This window comes from Carassius carassius, chromosome 4 (assembly GCF_963082965.1).
Source record: "Carassius carassius chromosome 4, fCarCar2.1, whole genome shotgun sequence".
NCBI lineage: Eukaryota > Metazoa > Chordata > Actinopteri > Cypriniformes > Cyprinidae > Carassius > Carassius carassius.
This window is the reverse complement of record NC_081758.1, coordinates 25,606,707-25,627,448: the sequence shown is the minus strand read 5'-3', so window position 1 is coordinate 25,627,448 and position 20,742 is coordinate 25,606,707. Positions and strand designations below refer to the sequence as shown.

The 20,742-nt window shown below is 38.0% G+C and overlaps 3 protein-coding genes across 4 annotated transcripts; 2 read left to right on the top strand and 1 right to left on the bottom strand.

The window, feature by feature from the left end:
- The first annotated feature begins 1,837 nt into the window (after nt 1–1,837).
- On the top strand, nt 1,838–5,636 carry LOC132139608 (ankyrin repeat family A protein 2-like). The gene is made up of 9 exons (XM_059548089.1): nt 1,838–1,916; nt 2,563–2,938; nt 3,040–3,198; nt 3,301–3,366; nt 3,944–4,041; nt 4,327–4,452; nt 4,667–4,733; nt 4,842–4,922; nt 5,063–5,636. The coding sequence occupies exons 2-9, from the start codon at nt 2,686–2,688 to the stop codon at nt 5,116–5,118; spliced, it is 906 nt and encodes a 301-aa protein (XP_059404072.1). The 5' UTR covers nt 1,838–1,916; nt 2,563–2,685; the 3' UTR covers nt 5,119–5,636.
- Nucleotides 5,637–5,845: 209 nt separating this feature from the next.
- LOC132139610 (transcription factor BTF3) lies at nt 5,846–12,139 on the bottom strand. 2 transcript variants are annotated; one of them, XM_059548091.1, is made up of 6 exons: nt 12,049–12,139; nt 11,213–11,281; nt 10,981–11,094; nt 10,676–10,877; nt 7,146–7,202; nt 5,846–6,204 (listed from the first exon to the last, which is right to left on the bottom strand). In XM_059548091.1, exons 2-6 carry the CDS (start codon nt 11,279–11,281, stop codon nt 6,158–6,160), a joined length of 489 nt encoding a protein of 162 aa, XP_059404074.1. In that variant the 5' UTR covers nt 12,049–12,139; the 3' UTR covers nt 5,846–6,157. The 2 variants fall into 2 exon arrangements, with proteins under 2 accessions (XP_059404074.1, XP_059404073.1); XM_059548090.1 differs by having other exon boundaries at nt 11,986–12,121.
- A 3,788-nt stretch (nt 12,140–15,927) lies between these two features.
- LOC132130662 (forkhead box protein D1-like) lies at nt 15,928–17,993 on the top strand. Its single transcript, XM_059542443.1, has one exon. It carries the CDS (start codon nt 16,453–16,455, stop codon nt 17,479–17,481), a length of 1,029 nt encoding a protein of 342 aa, XP_059398426.1. The 5' UTR covers nt 15,928–16,452; the 3' UTR covers nt 17,482–17,993.
- The last annotated feature ends 2,749 nt before the right edge of the window (nt 17,994–20,742 follow it).

Sequence of the window (20,742 nt, the reverse complement as noted above, 5' to 3'; positions counted from 1 at the left end):
TTGTACAACCATTTAGGTTTTAATTTAAAAAAAAAAATCACATGGAAAGTGCCACAAAACTCACTGTTCCATAACATTCCTAAAAAGTAAATATTAATAATAATAACAATAAGTCAAATTTCATTTTTGTCACTTCTCTGGGTTCTTCCAGATGCTGGCTTTCACAAGTGAGATCTTCCAGGAACCATTTTAATGTTAACAGAGCTTACAGTAACCCTTTTTTTTAAATGTGAGTTCCTCCAGGAACCTCCAGAGCACTTTGAGGTCTCAGTGTAATGAAAGGGTGACTCCAGAACCCCAGAACTGGGAACAAAGTGCTTCAAGGATCTCATGAGTTCCTGCACGAACTGCAAAGACTATAATGGTTCCTCCAGGAACCCTATTATGAGAAAAAGTGCTTTGAGGCACTTAAAATACATTTTAAGGTTCCTGGAGTACTCAAAAGGATACCTGAGGCACCTTTAGTTTTTACATTGTAGAAAAGGCATTTTATCTTTGTCTTTTAAACTTGATATAACTGACTTTCTATAAAGTACTTTGACAAAGAACACAGTGATTAATTTACCTCAAAACATTTCCATTTTCTGTGTGTAATTAAAGGTTGGGGTTGAAGGCTGGTAATAGTGTCCGTTTCAATCAATGCCCTAAAATCCATAATTTACACAGGGGTCGGTACAAACAGTGCACCCGAGAGCTAGTGTGAACACAAAAGTGAATGGGGCTTAGAGGCTGTTAAAGCAGACCTTTGACAGGTTATGTAGAAATATGTAGTATATCCCATATAATCGGATTACCATTGTGCAACCAAAGGGCAAATCTAGCAATATAAATGCTACTAAATAGCGGAATAGAAAATCACATAGTGGTCATGATGTATGAAAAATGCCATACACGTCAAAAGCACAGGCTTTCTGCATACTGAGAAAAAAATAATGAAGTTGAGCTGCTTTCTTAAAGGGAGATACTAGGAAGTAATAATTATACATTTGCATCAATGAAAAGTTTCATGTTGGCTTCATCAAGCAATTATTACATACTACAGCGGGAAATGCAACTGTCTGATCAAATTGCAGTGAACATTTCAGCTGTACCCAAGCAGAGAATGGAGATGTTATTATCTGGATGTTTTTCCAGTGGTTTGCAGTGGGCCGGACAAGAGTCTACTTTTGTTTCCTCTTCAGTTGTTTGGACCAGACATAAATATTTATGCATTGCTCCACTCGGTTCTGAGAACGGCTTTGATAGAGGATATCCAGTGACCACTAATTCCAAAATTACACAAATATTTTGTAAGAATAAACAAATGACAAGAACTCATGAGTACACATACTAAAAAAAATCACTAAATATGTCATGCAAGATTTGCTTTAGACTCCAAACAAACACATCACTCATGTTAGAGCTCATGTTATAAAAATGAAATAAAATAACAAAATAAATAAAGCCTGCACACGTAGAGTGGATAGTTGCATAAACACAAGGCAGGTGTTTTGTCACTAAGTTACAAACCATTAGTGTGAATTCAGGTAAAATGGGACACTTTTTGTCACTGAGATGACAAAAAATGTTTAAAGTAACTTTTTTCTCTCTCTTTTACTTTTTATATGAATGTCAGATTGGGAGCTTTGAATCCCCTCTCATGATTTAATTTTGCTTATTTAAAATGCCTTTTATATTTATATTTTGTGTTGGAAAAAATATTGCTATTTTTATAGCGGGAGTTGAAGAAATAGCAGTGACAAATCACGTCTTACCATGGATACAATGTAATTGCAATGTACAGCATACATTTACAAATCCAACTGTTGATAAATGAACACACTTGACTCCACCCACTCTGCGTTCGAAAAAACTTTATTTACAGTCAACCTCAAGAACAACCCGTCATTTCAAAACAAACGATATTAATAAACTTGGTAGGTATATATGATTGCATTATTTAAAATAGACGATGATTTACATTTGTGGTTAAATGTTCAATAGTATATGTTCAGCAATATTATATATATATATATATATAACGTTATATATATATTTTTTCAAATTCTGAAATAAGATGATAGCATCAGCCTGTTAATCCTGCATTAGAAATCAAGCTGTGCCGCATAATGACCTCTCGTATCCTGTTTGTGTTTAAACTGAGGAGCAGTGTTTCACTTCCTTTTTATTGATAAACTACAGTTAGTGTGACCTACAGCGGTCGTTAGCTGGTTGGCTAACCTTGTTTTGGTCACACTGACACCAAGCGCGTTCATTTGTTGGACATGTGAGATTATGTATCGTTTTCCAGGATAAGGGATTTTTCAAACGTGCATGGTTTAATTTCCATAATGAAATCTGATATAATACTATAACAATATTCAGCTGGGGGTTTATAGTATTGCTGTTAGTGATGGTTGTGTGGTTATAGTATCAAACAGAGGCACAAAAGTCACAGAAGGGACTTTTAAAAAAATATTAACAAATAAGACATGAGTTACAGTTGTTTATATCAGCTGTAGTGTGTCAAATCAGATTGTTCACATATTTAAACTACTGTAAATTTATTTCTGAATATCCCAGGCACAAAAGATCCATTCTTCAGGGCAACTGAACATCATCCACTTACTGTAAAGGGATTGATTCTATATAAGAAAAAAAGTCTATAGTAGCTTCTTTTGGAATATCACAGATTCCGAGGGGCCGATGGCATCAGAGGAGATGGAGGGTTTGTGCTCATTGCCAGAGGTGACGGGCATCAAGGTGGAGCCATCCGTCAGCATTGGATCAGCAGACGATAGCAACTCACAGAATGCCATGGGCATTAAGTTTATATTACCCAATCGCTTTGACATGAACGTGTGTTCGCGCTTTGTGAAGTCACTGAATGAGGAAGATAGTAAAAATATCCAGGACCAGGTGAACTCTGATCTGGAGGTGGCCTCTGTGTTATTTAAAGGTAAAGCAAGTGAATGGATAAAAATTTTCTTTTCTCATTGAATATAATTGTCAGAAAAGTCATTAAAACGGCCTGTTTCCTTTCTCTCTCCCTCTCTACAGCGGAGTGTAATATTCAAACATCTCCCTCACCTGGGATTCAGGTTAGGCATGTGTACACACCATCCACCACCAAACACTTCTCTCCAATAAAGCAGTCCACCACGCTCACCAACAAACACCGTGGAAATGAGGTCTCATCCACACCGCTGCTCGTTCACTGTAAGTCTTCTCAATCTCATTTGGCAAGACTGGCCTCTGATATTTGTCAACCTACTGTTTAAAACTATAACCATGAGCATAACAATTTGTTCTCTTTTCTAGCACTGTCTATACATCAGTTGGCAGCACAAGGAGAGATGGTGATCTTAGCCAGTCGAATAGAACAAGGCTAGTTTGTTTGTAAAAATTAATATGAAGCAATTTGGTCTTAGTACTGTTCAAAGTTTGGGGTTGTAAATGTGTTTAATGTTTCTTATGTTCACAAATGTTGCAGTTATTTGATATATTTGAATATAATTTAAAAGTATTAATAGAAAAGCAGAATTTTCCACAGCCATTACACCAGTCTTCAGTGTCACATGATCCTTTTAATATGCTGATTTGGTGCTCAAGAAACATGTTGCTTCATTATCAGTGTTGAAAACTAGTTATTTATTTTTATAAATATTTTGATGGAAACCGTGATTTTTTTTTTTCAGGATTATTTGATGAATAAAAAGTTCCAAAGAAGAGCAGATATGTAAAACAGAAGTCTATTTTAGCATTACAAATGTTTTGTCAATTTTGATCAACTTGATTTCTTGCTGAATAAAAGTATTAATTTATTTTAGAAACAAAACAGAAGCATTTGACTGACCCCAGACAGCTAACCAGTAGTGTAGTTTTAACTATATATCTAGGTCTATCATGTCTAAAATTCTGATAGATGAGTTGACTCTTACCTTCCTGTTTCTCTTTGAATTAGAGTCTGTAATAAACCTGCAGGATGAAGAGGGATTCACCCCACTGATGTGGGCAGCAGCTCATGGACAGATCGCTGTAGTGGAGTTCTTGTTACAGAATGTGAGCACATCATACACACTCACTACATTTTTCCTTCAGTGTTGTCTGTCTAAACTGTAGTCCAAAGCTACCTGCACAAAGCTGTCAGCTAGAATTCATTTTTGTGTCCGTCCTCAGTTGCTGCCATCTTTGTATCATGAGCTCACTGTTCAGGATTTTTTTTTTAATTCTTTATTCTGTCACCTCTTCATTATTTAAAAAAAAATTAGCTGATCACCTGACACACAAAGCAGAAGGGAAATACTATAGCTGAATCTCCAGGTACTCACAGCTCTTTCCTTTCAGGGTGCAGATCCTCATCTCTTGGCCAAGGGAAGAGAGAGTGCGCTGTCACTGGCCTGCAGTAAAGGGTACACAGATATTATCAGAATGCTTATCGACTGTGGAGTTGATGTCAATGAGTATGATTGGGTAAGCAGTCACAACGCTGAGTCCCTGAAGACATCTATATCTATGACCTGGTTTGATGAGTAGGAGTCATTTTATTTTCTAGTATTGTTATATGGTGTGAATATACTTCGGAGTATGGCTTGAACCTTGCACTCTTGAGGTGTAGTAACCAGAATCAATGTTTGTTTAAGCAAAAAACTGATATGCACTTAAGGCAGTGCTTATGTATTTCCAGAATGGTGGCGCGCCATTACTCTATGCAGTGCATGGTAATCATGTTCGCTGTGTGGAAATCCTCTTAGGTAAAATGCTAACTTTGAATTGATTTCATTTCACTGCAGTGCAAACAGCATTTAAGTATTTTTCATAGGTTTGGTTAACTGTTAATATTACTTCTGATCACTGGACAGAGAGTGGAGCTGACCCAACCATGGAGTCTGACTCTGGGTTAAATGCGATGGACATGGCTGTGGCAATGGGACACCGAAATGGTAACTATAACATGATTATTATAAGTGTTAATCAAACTGAGCTTTCTTAAGGCATGTTTTATTAAGTGTAAATAATATTAAGACTATTATACCCGTTTTGTGTTGGTCTTGTCTTTGTAATCATTTATATTGTTTCCCAGTCCAACAGGTCTTGGAGGCTCATCTTCTGAAGCTTCTGCAAGGAATCAAAGAATAACCGTAGCAACTACAAGAATTACAGTGAATATTTAAGTGTTATCAGTGTTTGGTATGATGACATGGACAATACCATTTGAAGTTTGCAGAACATACTTTATATGAAGTTGTCACTTTTTATCCACTGTAGAAAATGCAAATGCACAGATCAAAAATGGAAGGCACATGATGACATCAGAACTTCAGCATTTTTAATCTACTGATATATATATGTGGTTTTTATTCTGTGTGATGTGTTTTAGGTCCCCTTTACCTACTTGCAATGTGTACTTGAAAATATATTTTGCCGTTTAATGCAAAAATAAGCTGCTTCACTTTACATTAAACTTGACTCGTATTATGAATGGTTCATAAAACAAAGTAAATCTAAATATGGGCACTTTAGAATCAAGTGGAAAAGAACATGGTGAAAACAAGGTTTACAGTAACAATATAAAATTTTTCCCCAAGTTTTTAGATGTTGCTTTTAATGTAAGTTTTGTGCTACAACACTGTAAATAAACCTTAATTTATACTGAAGGATGTGCCTGACTTGTGTCTGGAAAAACAACTAATTTAAAAAGTGCCATAGAAGTAGAATTCCACTGCATTTCTAATATGAGTGTTCTAGTTATGTACTAATTCCTTAGGAATCATCTTAATTGTGGTTGAAAATTACCAAGTCAACAGCATGGAGTGACCTCAACCCCACTTAAAACAAAATGACAAAAAAAAGTATTTAATAAGCCTTTTGTCAATAACAAATGTTTATTTCCAGATGTTGATTCAGACAGGCTCCAAATGATTGAGCCCCAGTAACAGGGAAGGTGGAGGCAAAGATGGCTTCGTGGACAGCACAAGCAAACACACACACGTAAAACTGTGCGTAAACTTGTGTGGTACAATCAATCTCACACTCTCAGCTTCGACATGAGGGTCACAGCAGTGCACGAAATAGATAAAGGAGATTCAGGGATGCAAAATATTTATAAAAGAAAAGAAAAAGTCCCACAAGTCTCCGCTGAGACCAGAGATTTCAAACGTCTTTCCTTCCCAGGACGTTAATTTGCCTCATTCTTTGAAGCCTCATCAAAATTCTCCACAAGGTCTGCAAAGAGAGAAAACAAGGATTCAATAAAAATACCAGCTCTACCTGTAGTCAATGACAATTCAGAGTGTCTAAATCTGAACATGGGGAAAACAGGATTTATGAAGAAACACTGGACAAATGTGAGTGACAAACTAAATCTCATCTTTAAGAAACAATCTGTGAATGTTTAAAGAAACGTGATCTGTAAAGGAAATTTCTGTGCTTCTCTCTCACTTGTGTGCCCACGTGTGTAAGTAATTTCCATAGAGAACAAACAAGCACTGGGGGACTGAAAAGTCCACAGCTGTAAAAATTAAACCACAGAGGATCAAAAGCAGGTTGCCTTTTAGGAGATGAAATTAAAAAAAAAAAAAGGGACCAGCAACTTTTCTGCCTCGAGGCATCAGAATGGAAATCACTAACAGAAGGCTGGACTTTGTTTTCAGAGGGGACAGAAAAGGTTGAATCTCAGTAATGGGCACAATGGCACAAGCTGTTAACCTCTTTTTGTCATCGCACGAGTGAGCTAATTTTGCAGTGTTGGAGATGTAATCATACTGTACATGTGCAAGACTTGGGTTACTAACTGGAGTTTGCACTGGGGAATTGTAATGGCAACCGTATGTGTTTGACCCCCTCTCTTTCAAAAGAAAAGCAAACTGAGCTTTCAGTACTCATAAACAATAGAGGAGATTTTAAACACTTGTATATGATGACAGTGCAAAAGCAAAGACAACCCACTGAAACCTTCCTTTTTTGGACAGTTCCACACCACAAGATGAGATGCTGCCCTAACATGAGCAAGCGTGCTTTGCTTGAATTACCACATGCACAGAAACCCATATGGTAATAATTGTGGAGCTCAAGCTAGGAGGCATATAAAATACACAAGAAATGATAGAAAATATAAAAATAAAAAAGGAAATTGCAACAAAAAAAGTTCAGAGCAGCATACGGACCTGGAACTTCGTCATCATCTTCCTCTCCACCAGCTACCGGTGCCTTTCCATCACCAGCTGAAACAAATTGGAGAAAATCCTATAATAATGTACAAACATTCACCCTTTTAAACAATACATTACTGGAGATTCTAGAGCGTTTTATTATTATTTGTGTTTTTGTTCTGTCACTGTCATTCTGTTGCAATGCAGAAGCTTCTATCATGAAAACAAATTCCTTGTATGCGAAAACAAAGCTTATTCTGATTCTGAAACTCAAAAATATATGACTATTTAGCAGTCTTAAGTAGGGATGCAACGTTACCAATTTTTCAGAACCAATCCAATCCGATACCAGTGCAGTTTTTGTTTTTTTTATTCTATGTAAAATTTCTATTCTTCTCTGTGTTGACCTGATCATCACTCTTGTGTGTTAAACGCAATCTACTACATATAAACAATTTAATTTTAATGAAAAACAACAAATGTAAAAATATTTAAATAATATATGACAAAAATACTATTATTAACTAGGTTAGTAGATAATTCAGCAGCAAAAGATACTCTAGATTCCAGAAAAATCATGGGTGCACAAATACACAAAGTTTAAGTATATACATATAGAAATTTAAAAGACTGTTCTTTAAAATGTATAGCACAGTAATGAAGGCACCAAAATATCATAGAAAGGACAAAACAAAAAAGACTATTAATAATCTTTGATAGCGCAGAAAAGTATTATAATACTAAAGGTGCCCATATATAGTGGCACAGAGCTTTTATGCGCATCACGTGCTCCGCATGATGAGCTTAAAACAACACAGTCACAGTGTGCAGGCTGCGCAGTCCTCAGAGTCCACATAGAAAAGTTAGCACAACACACATGATGCTCGGCTCGTGTTCATCTTCAGTTCTCTCTTCACAGCAGTTCAGTCCGTGTACTGTTTGAGTAAATTAATTACTCCGGGATATTGGTTTATTTCGCCAAAGAGGGAGTGTTAGCCATGTAAAAAAAAAAAGTGAATTAAGTAATTTGTGGATTAATGATTACTGGAGACGCAAACCCATTCATACCAAATGATTCAGTCCGATTTGGTGAACTGGTTCAACCGAATTGAAGAACCGGTTTAATCCAACGAATCATTCGCGAACCGGACATTACTAGTACAAAGGGAAGAGATATTGATACGTAGTGTATCAAATCTGTATGTTAGTTTATTGACCCTTTTGAACAGTTTTAAACCTGGTTACTGTGCGCTCTTGAAGAGAGTTTTCATCGTCTTGACTGTAACCAAACGTGACACACAGTTTGATTGCTGAATGGAGTAGTGTTGTCAAAAGACCCGGTACTTCGGTACCAAGTCGGTACTAAAAAAATGAAAATGTTGTAAGTACCCGGTCAACCCGGTTCTTGATGCAACAAAGGTGTGCAGATGCGCGCTCTTCATAAAAGCACTGATAGATGGCGACATAAAAAGGAGAAAACACATTAAACTAATAAAAAACTTTAAAGACAGACACCCAGATCAAATTCAAAATCAGAACACTTGAAATGCGCGCACGAAAACGTTTTGGTGCTTTATAATGTTTTTGTGCCTGTTGTGGGGCTCAGATAACAATAACACAGAATAGTACATGCTGTCTCGTCTGACCGATACCCAATCAGCAGAAAATGCCAGTATCGGATCGATGCATCCCTAGTCTTAAGACTCAATATTAAAACAATGCTACCACTATTAATAATTATATTAATAAATACTTATTTTTAAAGGAATAATCACATTTGATTTCTTTTTAATTTTAACAGTAAACCTCTACTGTGCATCACTTTGCTTGCCAAAATTTTTTTTTTTTTTTTCATTTAATTAGGATAAATTAAATAGTTTTATGCCTTCATCTGATTACCAGAAAAATTAAGAACATTTCATATGGTCCCATTATTGTTTTTTTTTTTTTTTTAAATGACCCTATACAAAAAAGAAAAAAAGTTTAAAATACAGGCCTGTGGCTTTAAATTTCTTTTTTATTAATTCACAGATTGTAAACTAATGTTAGCAGTTAATTTTTTTTAAATTTCATTTGTATTAAAACTATATTCACTGAATCTAAAAACCGAGAACTGAATCGAGAGCTTGTGAATCAAAATCAAATCGGGACATCTGAATCAATACCCAGCCCTACAAAAGAGACTAAAAAATATAATTTCCATAATGACAGGGGCAGGGCTAAACATGCATATGTTATGGGAACCATTGGCTCAGATTAATCATAAACCCTAGAAGAGCAAGAAATATCAATCAGGGTTAAAAGCCTACAAAAACAATAGCCAAAATTAGAAGGAAAAAATAAAAACCTTCAACCAGGTCAAACAAGAAATAACACTTTATATTAGCGAAGATTCTGCATGTAAAATCATTAATCCTGCTTTGGACCAAGGTTTCCCAAACTAGGGTTTGTGAGTTGATTAAACCATTAAAAACAATGTAAAATGAAAATTACAAAGCAAATTTTTCCCAAACAGCAGTTTGCGAGTTGGTGGAAAAACTAAATCAGTGTAAAAATTGAATATCACCTCTAAACCACAGAACCGGCTTTACTGACAAGTAGGGCTGTCACTTTTGTGAAAAAATCATTTTCGATTTTTAAGACATAAGTGTTCATTGAATCGATTGTAAAATTACTGGGTATTACTGGCAATTTTCCACCACAAAAGCCGGTCGCTGTCAGCTTGCAATGGTCCTTTTCATAATTCAGAATCTCCTGTAACTAGATGCGCGAATGAGGCGAATTCGCGTCTACCACGCCGCGAGACCTCCAGACATGCGTAAACGCGTCTTTACATTGACTTAACATTGAAAACATTTGCGCCAGACGCTCGATTTGCATTTGGTGTGAACGCAGCCTAAGGGGTCGCTTTCGACGTCACTGGTGCATAAAATTGCTGGTATTTTCTGTCTAGCTTTCGCAACGCATACTGCACTTTCGGAATTCTTTATTTTCTTTTTCTGCTTGTTTGTGAGTTTTGTTACATCTATATTTTTTAATTGTTGAATTATTTTAAAATTAATAGTGTACATATTTGGTTAAAATCGATTCCCCATTTTCATTTTCGAAACTTTTTTTGGGTTGGTCCGATCGATTGTGCAATCGATTTTCGAACTAAAAGTGACAGCCCTACTGACAAGATGTGCATGATAATCACATTTGATTAATCGTGCAGCCCTAGAAGTACTTCAGAATAATATTTGAGGTCAAAGAAGTTCAGCTGATAAAAAAAGCTTATGCATTCCTCCTTTGCACTCAATTTAAGCTTAAATAACCAGCTAAAATTCTTTTTTAAAGCATACTCTCTAGGAACAGACCAGAGGCAACACCCCTCCCCCAAAACATGCTTACACCTGTTAGCAACACACACACACGGAACTGTCACTTCAAAAGGTTAGTTAGTTCACTAGCTGCTTGCTGCATAAAATAAAAACAAAAAATGTGACACTGCCTCTGAAAAATTCTGTCCTTGTGCAATCTGACCCATTTTCAAGAACTGAACACACCTTGTTTGGGCAAGGCTTCTGCGAGTCTGCGCAGACTGGTCAGGCTGTCAGCACCCAACTGGTTGAGGATAGAGGGCAGCATCTCTGTCAGCTGCTTGGTCTCGGCGTGGCCTGTGATGGTGAAGGTATTGGCTGCCAGTGAGGCCTGCACTTTGGGATTATTGAAGTGGATCACCGTGCCCTGGTTTGTGAACATGTTCACCTGCAAAGCAACAGTGTGGCAATTAAAAGACCAAAGTGTACATGGAAAGATTATTTTAGACATTTGTCAATACAGTATGTACACAGCCGAAACCAAACCTTACCTCCTCAATGCCAGAGATGTTATTTACTCCCAATTTCTTCAGAGAGAACTGAAGCTTTTTGTCATCGGCAGTGGCCGTTCTGTGGACCACCTTCTTCTTTCTGCGGGCTGTACCCTATCAAAACAAAATACCATTAATGTGTATGTGAGGAACTACACTTATTTGACCAAACAGTTATGAAGTAAATACACCAACCAAATTACAATGGGGGCTTTGCATTATAAGCTCTTACCTTTCCACCAATGCGGACTTGTGCCTGCAACTTGGCTAATTTCTCCTGGTTCATTATAGTTTCTTTCATCTGTAAGACACACAGAAGAATGTTAATGATAGTGTGGAGTGAAGTTAAAGCACAAATGAGTTGCAGGGGCGCGGTATGAATGACACATTCAGCGAACAATCTTCTTAATAATACAAAAGAAAATTTCAACACACACATGCACATCCATTAGTAAATCGCCCAGCTCACGCCCTTGTTCATTTTCAAACGCACAGAATATATCATTTGCGGTGCAGCCTCTAATAAAAAGAGCAAATGAAGGAGCTGGTTGTCAGGCCTGTTGAGCAAGAGCGAACAACTGACTCAAGTCAGGTAGTTTTAACACTCGCAACGTAACACTTTCAGTCCGACACTATTATGTAGCCATTTACTTTAAATACAAAACAATGCGACGCGATTTCTCGCTGAAAAAAAAAACAGGCTCTTGGTCCACATAGAAAACCGTTAGCCATTTTAAAACGCTAAACGCTGACGGAAAGTCATAAAGGAAAATGACATTAGCATACGGTTTACAAGTATATATGTAAAAACATTAGATAAAAATCTCGCGTATGGAGGCTCGTGGAGTTTGTTTGCAGTGAGCTAGCAACAGTGCTAATCTCACGCGCTCTCAGGCCCGGGTCTCCCCCAGTAGGGCCGAGTCTCACCCGAACCTATTTAGGCAGCTTTCGCGGGTATTTCCTACAAAACAGCAGCCGCGTTTGGTAAATAAGGTACTTATTTACCTTGAGCCTCGGAACCAGGAGTGGTTGTGCAGCAAATAGAGTATTTTAGAGCTCCTCACTGACCTGCACGCTAGCAGCAAACACACGCGGAGAACAAGATGGAAGCGAGAGAGGAGGACGGAAGTGACGACAGGGCTGAAATGCGACGCAGTGGGCTGGATCCAGAAACCATTCCTGCCCACCCTGGCCTGCACTAGTCTGGCCAAGAACAGTGCTCAACCAGCGCAGTCGGGTCTCTTTTGTGCGGTATTTGTGTAGGGATATAAGGTACAAGTTTAACGTACACAATATTAATCAGAAATAATGTCGTTGCGATACGTTGTTTAGCTATGTGGAAACTTGATAGTAAATTGGCCTCTGATGTAGCCTAACGTTAGTTCAATAACTTTGTTGAGATATATATGTTGACGCCTCAGATCAATATGCTATCTCAAAGCAATATGATTTTTATAAGCTTGAACATCTGTAAGTAGTCCTATTTGATGCTAGACTTTATTGTTTTGTTGGAAATTAATTAAATCAATGAAAGTGCTATTTATAGCTGTGGAACAATATTTACACACTTTGTTCCGTTATTGGACAATACCGGATAAATGCTGACGGACATTATTCTTGGTCCCATATAGGGCCCATATGAGTCTTCAAAGTAAGACTATCAATAATTTTAATAATAGTAGGAGTAATAGCTACAAGATTGTATATAAACAACCAGGCATATCTTTCAGCGATATAGGCTACGTGACCATTTAGAGGCAGTGTGATTTGGAATAGGTAGGCTACTGGAAAAAGAGATAAACGTGTATTCTGCATCAACAATAACAACCACAGTTCAGTTGTTAGTGTAAACGAATAAATATATGTATCAATAATCATTGATGAACATTGCATGATATGAGCTCCGGAATTGCAGATGTCACAACCCCTCAGAGAATTATACGAGGTAGAATCGCCGCGCTTTTTCCATGTGGATGCAGATCTAGAAAAAACCTAGCCTGCTTCTGCACCTAAATAAACGTTTGGTAGGGCAGCGGAATATTTTGAAATAAATGATTTTTCCACTTACTCGAAATATTAGAACACGCAACCTAACATAAAAAGACTGTGAAAGCCTATAGTTATTAGGCTACTATGTCACATTTAAAAACATTACTCATAGTTGGAGAGCAGTAGGATTTTTCAAGCACATTCGAAATGAATAAGTCTTCCCATTATAGCTAACAGGTTTTATTTCGTGCATATGAAAATAATTGTAGAGCACGTGCGAATCCCTGCAGCTTTCTTACAGTTCAGATAATATTCATGGGACTTGTCACCCAGGGCAGCCGTGGCACGGAAAGCGCCTGCTCTCCCCTCCGGTACTACAAACACTTTAGATGTGGTTAAACCACAAATACAAGCCCTGACCAGGTGTCCTGACATTTTATCCTACCCGTCAGATTTTCCTACCATGTTTACTGCGCATGCGCACATCGATATTGCGTCCTTTTTCTCATGCTAATAAAGATGCTAATAAACCATTATTTTTATCGGTATTTTTCGTTGTCAAATTGTACTCTCCACTGTTTTAATCGACAGAACAGCGGCTCACTGCTCCCTGGTTCTCAAAACATTTCGTTCCCTCTCACACCCAGAATAATTAAGCCACAGCCAATAGGAGCATCACTGCTTGTTATTGTGACGTCCTGATCTGGATTTCGCATACTGTACTCCTAAATCAGTAGGTCTACAATCCAACACCGAGTCTACAAAATATTTTTTTAGAATAAAATTGTAATGCATTCAAAAAAGTTGTTCTGTTTAGCTGAGCTCATTTATCTGCATTGCTTCTTCAGGGTTAAAATTAGAACGTCCTGACCTGCTTTAATTTTGCTGCACGTATGCTTTCTGACTTTCTGACATCGGTCTTCACAATTTAATATAGGGTTGTTGTTTTATATTTTGGGGGGATATGCAGAAACGATACAGTTACTGCATTTGTCTGTATCTAGACATCTTTGTATCAATATTTAAAATAGTCTCTGCTAACATATCGTTATGCTTTCACTAAAATAAGCATGATTGTATTTTGACTTAACCCACATATGTAGAATAGCTTAAACATATAGGCCACAATTTTCTATAATATTAATCCTGCATCGTCATTTAGTACGTTTTATATTGGAGTTAAACCTATGATTTTCCTTTTCTACATCCACAAGGCAAATACTGAAAAAATATATAGAAAAAATGAACCTGCCACATTAATTAAAGATTGATTAAATAAATGTTTTGTTCCAGAAGCTTTGATTATGAAAATGTTTTTATTTGTATGTGTATATAGCCTAAATGTGATTATGTAAATATTATTTAGTGGTCAGTCAGATTATTCCTAAATCAACCACAATAAATCACATCAGCCCAGACTTGCTTGCAAGACAACTGAATGTTTAAAACATTTGTATAGTTGGAATTTACGTGCCAAACAGAATTAAAGTGGCGTCAGGATCATCCGAACTGCCGCGAGATGGCACTCTCACAGCCCTTAGTAACTGCTGGATGAAGTAGCCTAAATATATGTTAAATACACAAGCCTGACCACATGCGTTACCATAAAACGGCCATCAAACCGGACCAGATGTTTTTGCAATCATACAAAAATACCCCTTATATCCACTGCATCCTCCAGAAACAACATGGAACTATAGTAATAAAAAAGGAAAAGATAATTCATTTTGAGAAGTTCGAAAATACCTTTATTTTATGTCGGGTTGCTACACGAGTTCCTGGGTCAGTGTTGTTTGTCTTTTGGACAAGATTATTTTCATCACTCCTACCACAAGTTGTTTTAGTATCCAACTTTATATGGAATCTTTCTCTATGTTTTTGTTTTTAAACGAGTTGACACTAGAGCGAGCTTTTTAAATTAGATTTTTTAATTTTTTTAGGCCCACAAAATTATAAGTAAACTAAAGCTTTTATTATTATTATTATTATCATTGTTACATTAGTCAATAATAATAATGCAGTGAAGATATTATGACATGAATAACTATTATTATATTTAATAATAGGCTAATAGCATTCGAAACAAACGCGGGAAAGCAAAAAGAAAAAAATGACAGACCCTAAAAACAAATTAAACAAACACTGTACAATTTAGTATTTTTATACAAACAAATACATAAAAATAAAACGTCTGATTCCGCGTGTATAGCCATATAATTAAATTTTAATCCTGTTTATAATTAATTAGATGAGATTCTATACTTATGGTTGTGTATTTTCAAGCAGAAATAACGTTTTCATTAACCGTTTAATGCATTAATTTAGTGCTTTAATTATTGTCACATATTGGCCCCTTTGTTAAATTAAGGCTTGTTTGCACGATGGATGCTTATCATTTTGAAGCCATGTGGCAGTGCACTGTTACACCTACTTTTTTTTAATGTGTAAAATCATGACAGCTCAGAAACGTCCAATATTTCAGATATGCTACTTATTTAACATTATAAGAAAAAAAGGACCAGATTGCGAATATTAATTAACATAACAATGTTGGACTTTCGAAATAGGGCACGCGCGCCTGTGCCTTTCGCAAACTAGAATGCGCTTTCGTGATCAGCGTGACCGATGCGAGTCAACAGCTGCCTTTTTTCCATTACCAATGGCTCGCGGATGATCTGGTGCACTCCCGTGTCACGCAAACTGTGATGCGTACTGGGGCAGACAGGGAACGAATGTTTTTGAAGCATTTCTGCAATCATCATCATTCTCTTAAGTCCACATTAAACGTCATGCAGCTGAACGGACACTACACAGTGTAGGCTAAACAAAAAAAAATATATATATAAATATAAATATAAATAAATAAATATATTATAAATATATAAATATAATATATATATAATGGGTTTTATTCTATCAGGAGAAATATAACAATAGCAGGGAGGATCCTACCATAACGATGTGCTGAGCTTCTTACATCTTCGAGTCAATAGGCTTTTAAAGAAGACAGCAGCATCTCACCCAGGAGAGGAAAATTCCCACTAAACCATTGGGATAAGCGGCGGTGACCGCTAAAGATGCAGAGGAACCTCACAGTTCTTTAGATTATTTTACAAAGGCTGATATTTCTTATCTCTTCAATATCAGCGGTGACGCTTTGTTGTCATGTGATCAGCGAGCTGGTAGGCTATAAAGCGCATGGAAAGGTCCGCCCTCTTTGGAATCCTGGTCTGGCCTTTAGGAGGGTCTCCCCAGATAGAATAAGCGTGTGGATGTTGGGATTTGGGCGATCTCTTGATTCCGTGCCGACAGTAATCCATTAAAAGCCCATGGCACTGGTCACATACTGGCACGTCCTCTCCGCGTCTCCCGCATCTGCTCGGCGCGTCTTATGAGTTCCCTCGAATCGAGAGCGCAGGTAACACGCAGGCTCAGCACACGCAGCGTTTTTCCGCCATAGTCCATCTGGGACCCGAGATAGCCATGACTTTGAGCTGCGAGATGTCGGATGCGTCTGTGCTCTCGGAGGAGACCGACATCGACGTGGTTGGAGAGGGAGATGAAGGTGACGGCCACACGCGCTCCTACGTGGACGAGGTGGCTCAGATGCACGACGAGATCCTGCTCGGTGGTTCACCGTCTTGTGTGGATGCCTCCGCCGCACGGGACCCCTACAAGCCAGCAAGTAAAAACACCCTGGTGAAGCCCCCATACTCCTACATCGCACTCATCACCATGGCAATCCTCCAGAGTCCCAAAAAGCGACTGACGCTCAGCGAGATCTGTGACTTCATCAGTAACAGATTTCCGTACTACCGGGAAAAGTTCCCAGCTTGGCAGAACTCTATCCGGCACAACCTGTCTTTAAATGACTGCTTCGTCAAGATACCACGGGAGCCCGGGAACCCCGGTAAAGGCAACTACTGGACACTGGACCCAGAGTCCGCCGACATGTTTGATAACGGGAGCTTTCTACGTCGCCGGAAACGCTTTAAGCGCCAGCAGACGCCTGAACTTCTCCGCGAGCACGGAGGCTTTCTCCCTGCATATGGTTACGGACCTTATGGTTGTGGATTCGGTCTGCAGCTTCAGTCTTATCACGCGCATTCTGCGCTCCTCGCCTTTCAGCAGCAGCAGCAGCCTCCGGCGCCCTCGTCCCGGCATCCTCACACCGGAACTCTCATCCCCGCGCCTTCCCTCATGCCAACCACCACGGACCTCACCCGTTCCCGCTTCTATCCTCCTTTAAGTCCAGGGCTTTCTTCCCCCATACAGACTGCTGCTAAGTCCCCGGTTCACCGTTCACCCTTCTCCATAGACAGCATTATCGGGAGCTCTTTAAGCCCCACCAACTCGCATTGTGCCTCACGGACTTCCCCGGTGGTCCCGGTGCTTCCGCCGTCCCTCGCATCTCAGCACTCCTCAAACCCACTGGGAGTCTTGCACGGACCGATGTCTTTACACGAAACCTACGCAAACCGGACAGTGGTCAGTGGCACTAGCGGCTGTTAATTTTGATATGTTTTTAAACTAAACGTCACATTTTAAAGCGATACACTCCTGTGTTTAAGGTAGGATTATTTTTGTATTGTTTTGTTTCACGCAGCTGAATGATGGACATTAACACGTTCGTGCCTATATTCAAGCTGTGAAATATAAAATATATCTATATCTATATATATTTATGTTAACGTTTAAGTTCAATCTAATTTCCGCCCCACGAACTTTTTGCTCTCGATGTGATTGTGGTAATCACTGCAGGGCGTCTCAGGACAACCATTTTTTTTAAAAAAAAAGGCTATAAAATAAATAGTCGATGTATTTTGTGTGAAAACACAAATGTTTTCTAGTTTGGCAAACTGATTTTACTTTGTAATGAATCGATAATGTAAATCGAGCATTTTTTTATACAACGCGTAGCCTACTTCTCAGTAGCCTAATACAAAATGTACATTCGTTGATATTGTATACTCGGAGTGTGATATTTTTTACACGGTCTGTTTTTCATTAATAAATATTGTTTTGCAAAATAAGATGGAGTGGAAATGACCTCATTGATAATCCCAATAGCTTTAAATGCTAATAAGATAATAATACTATACCCTCTGCCTCTGAAATCAGGTCTTGAGCCTCTTGTATCCTGATACAACTAGCACAGGATTAAAATGCATTAATGTAGCCACTAACTAGCCACTGCAACTGTTACCTTCGGGAGCCATTTAAAACATTAAAAAAGAACAAGAACACCAAGGAGGACAAAATTTACAGCACAATATATATATTTAAATAAACACACACAGGAGGTTGTGCAGTTCAGTTCGTGGGTCAGTGTTTGCAGTTTTTTGCTGTTGTAGCATTTGATGGCGTCTTGCACTGCTTGAGGAAGAATCGACTGTATTGGAGACAGACACACACACAAACACACACACACATACAGAGGGAGATAATGGAGGACCAGTTGAACTCTAATGTAAAGTTATCATGGGAGCTGTTTTGAATCGAAGAGCAGTATCAAGGGTTTAGTCTCAGCTTAATGACTAGATAAACTTGCTCATTATGAAACAGGATTATTGCTCAAAGACGCGTTTGGGAAAAGATACTATACGCCTATGGCTTTCGGGTTCAACTGAGGCCTGTGATAGAACAACTCTGGGCATCTTTTTTTAGAAGAAAAACTGACAGGTTTTGGTGCTCCGAGACTCTGACGTATTTATCAATGAAATTACAATGTTTAGAACACTGTAAGAGTGTTATGTGAGAGAATTATGTGCTTGATTAAACAATGGCACGCAATTTACTTAACTAAGCTTGAGCACAGTAATTTTGAATTCATATTTTAAGGAAATATATATTTTTTAATAAATAATAGCAGTTAGAATGAAGAGAAAAACCTCATGAAACAACACTAAAATAGATTATATAACATATTCTGTCATTTAGCCAACACTTTAAATTAAGTTCTTATATATTCTTTAATATTTGTATTAAATATTCTGAATATTTCGCGCTATAAGTGTGGTACATCGAAAGGCAGGCATATGTATTTTTAAGAGGATAATGTGATTTTTTCTTAGCTCGTGATTACATTATGGTTTTATTCCCTCCTCTCTAACAGACAACAGAAACGCGATGTCGATTCCTCTTCATGGCCTATACATGTCTCTGTATGTTGTTTCCCACATTTATCTCCGCGACAGCGCAGTGTCACTGGGGTGAGAAACGCGGTGTTTCCCTGTCCAGGTCGGGGATAATCGGCGTGATTTGATCCAGCAGGCCTGTGCTCTAACTATTTTGTCTTCTGCTGTCCTTTGTGAGGAGTATGATTTAGCTGACTAGAGATAGTAAAAGAGATCGGTCAGTTTCACAGTGGGCGAGAGTGTATGTGGAGATGCCGAGGCCAGTTTGCTGAACCTCAGCAAATCCCATAGGCATCATAATCTACTGCTGTTTAGATGCTTATACGGGATAATGGTCTGTAATTATAGATAAACTTCTTCAAAGGGTCGACAATTAAGACCGCAATAGAAAATGTTTGAGACAAACCAAAATGAAAAATATTTCAAAGTTCAACACGGATGCGGTTTATAACTTGGGTCATCTTGATGAAAAATAAAAAACAGATTACCTATTTTTCAAAAGTTGTATTTGTCTGTGATTTTTGTGATCGTAATGGAAATCTGGAGTAGCATATCTGGATTGTACGCAGATGAAATGTACAGTAGAGACAGTAGGCCAATGGAGCAGGAAACGCTCGCACGCTTACTTGCACACAGATAGTGTAGTGCCACTATGATGTAACCATTGGCTGGAGATAAACGTGATGGGGTGAATACTCGCTTTTTCCCTCCAAGCATTAATTCATTCATTCAGACAACTTGTGACAACTCATATATGCAATACTTAAAAAAGTAAAATTTGTATTAAATATTCCAAGGTGAAATTATTAGATAAAAACAAAAGTACATGCATAAACAGATAACAGTTTTATGAAATGAACACACGTGTAGCATCACTTATAATTCCTCCTTTTTATTTTTTAGACTGCTTTGGAGAGGTCCAGAGTTTATTTTGCGCATCCATTCAGACATCCTGGCTGGCTCGTGCAAATTCAAGGACTGTTCGCGTGCTGAGGTCTACTATCGTGTTTTCATCTTGTCAGGTTCATAAATTATAGATGGTTACTATGCGAGCGTGCATGGGTCAGAATGCAGGATGAGCTAAAGAGGATGCTATCCCGAGTAGAATTCAAACCCGACCAATAAAAAAAATCAGACTTCAAGACGCCCATTTAATACCAAACGTTGGTAGCTATGGAATCATATATATTTTAAATAATAATAATCTCCGCAAGGACCCTACTGCACGCACACCCACATCACCCGACATGAGCGTCAGAGGAGGGCAGGACGGAGAGAGGCACCCCATCTCTTAATTCCACCTGTCCTTTTTTCTCCTTGACGCCAAAGAGACGCATATACACACAGTTGTAGTCTATAAAACACACAAACAAGTTAACTAAAATTTAGATGTTATTGTGCTTTTTAAATATATGTATTATTATTTTTATTTATTTATTGACCACAAAGATCAATGCTTTAATCCCGATCTCATGAAAGTAGGCTACGTTTAAAAAAACACGATTATCTGTTTGGCGTACTATTTATACGCAGAAACTGACTTTGGTACGCACATGAGGCAGCGGTTAGACTTTGGGGATTTGGGTAGATGCGTATTATATGTAGCCTACGCCAAACTGCGTATCATATGCACGAC

Coding starts and splice junctions, on each gene's coding strand:
- LOC132139608 (XM_059548089.1), top strand. CDS start 2,686: ATGGCATCAGAGGAGATGGAGGGTTTGTGCTCATTGCCAGAGGTGACG. Junction 3,199..3,300: donor CACACCGCTGCTCGTTCACT/GTAAGTCTTCTC, acceptor TCTCTTTTCTAG/CACTGTCTATACATCAGTTG. Junction 4,453..4,666: donor ATGTCAATGAGTATGATTGG/GTAAGCAGTCAC, acceptor ATGTATTTCCAG/AATGGTGGCGCGCCATTACT.
- LOC132130662 (XM_059542443.1), top strand. CDS start 16,453: ATGACTTTGAGCTGCGAGATGTCGGATGCGTCTGTGCTCTCGGAGGAG.
- LOC132139610 (XM_059548091.1), bottom strand. CDS start 11,281: ATGAAAGAAACTATAATGAACCAGGAGAAATTAGCCAAGTTGCAGGCA. Junction 11,095..11,212: donor AAGTCCGCATTGGTGGAAAG/GTAAGAGCTTAT, acceptor TTGTTTTGATAG/GGTACAGCCCGCAGAAAGAA. Junction 10,878..10,980: donor ACATCTCTGGCATTGAGGAG/GTAAGGTTTGGT, acceptor GTTGCTTTGCAG/GTGAACATGTTCACAAACCA.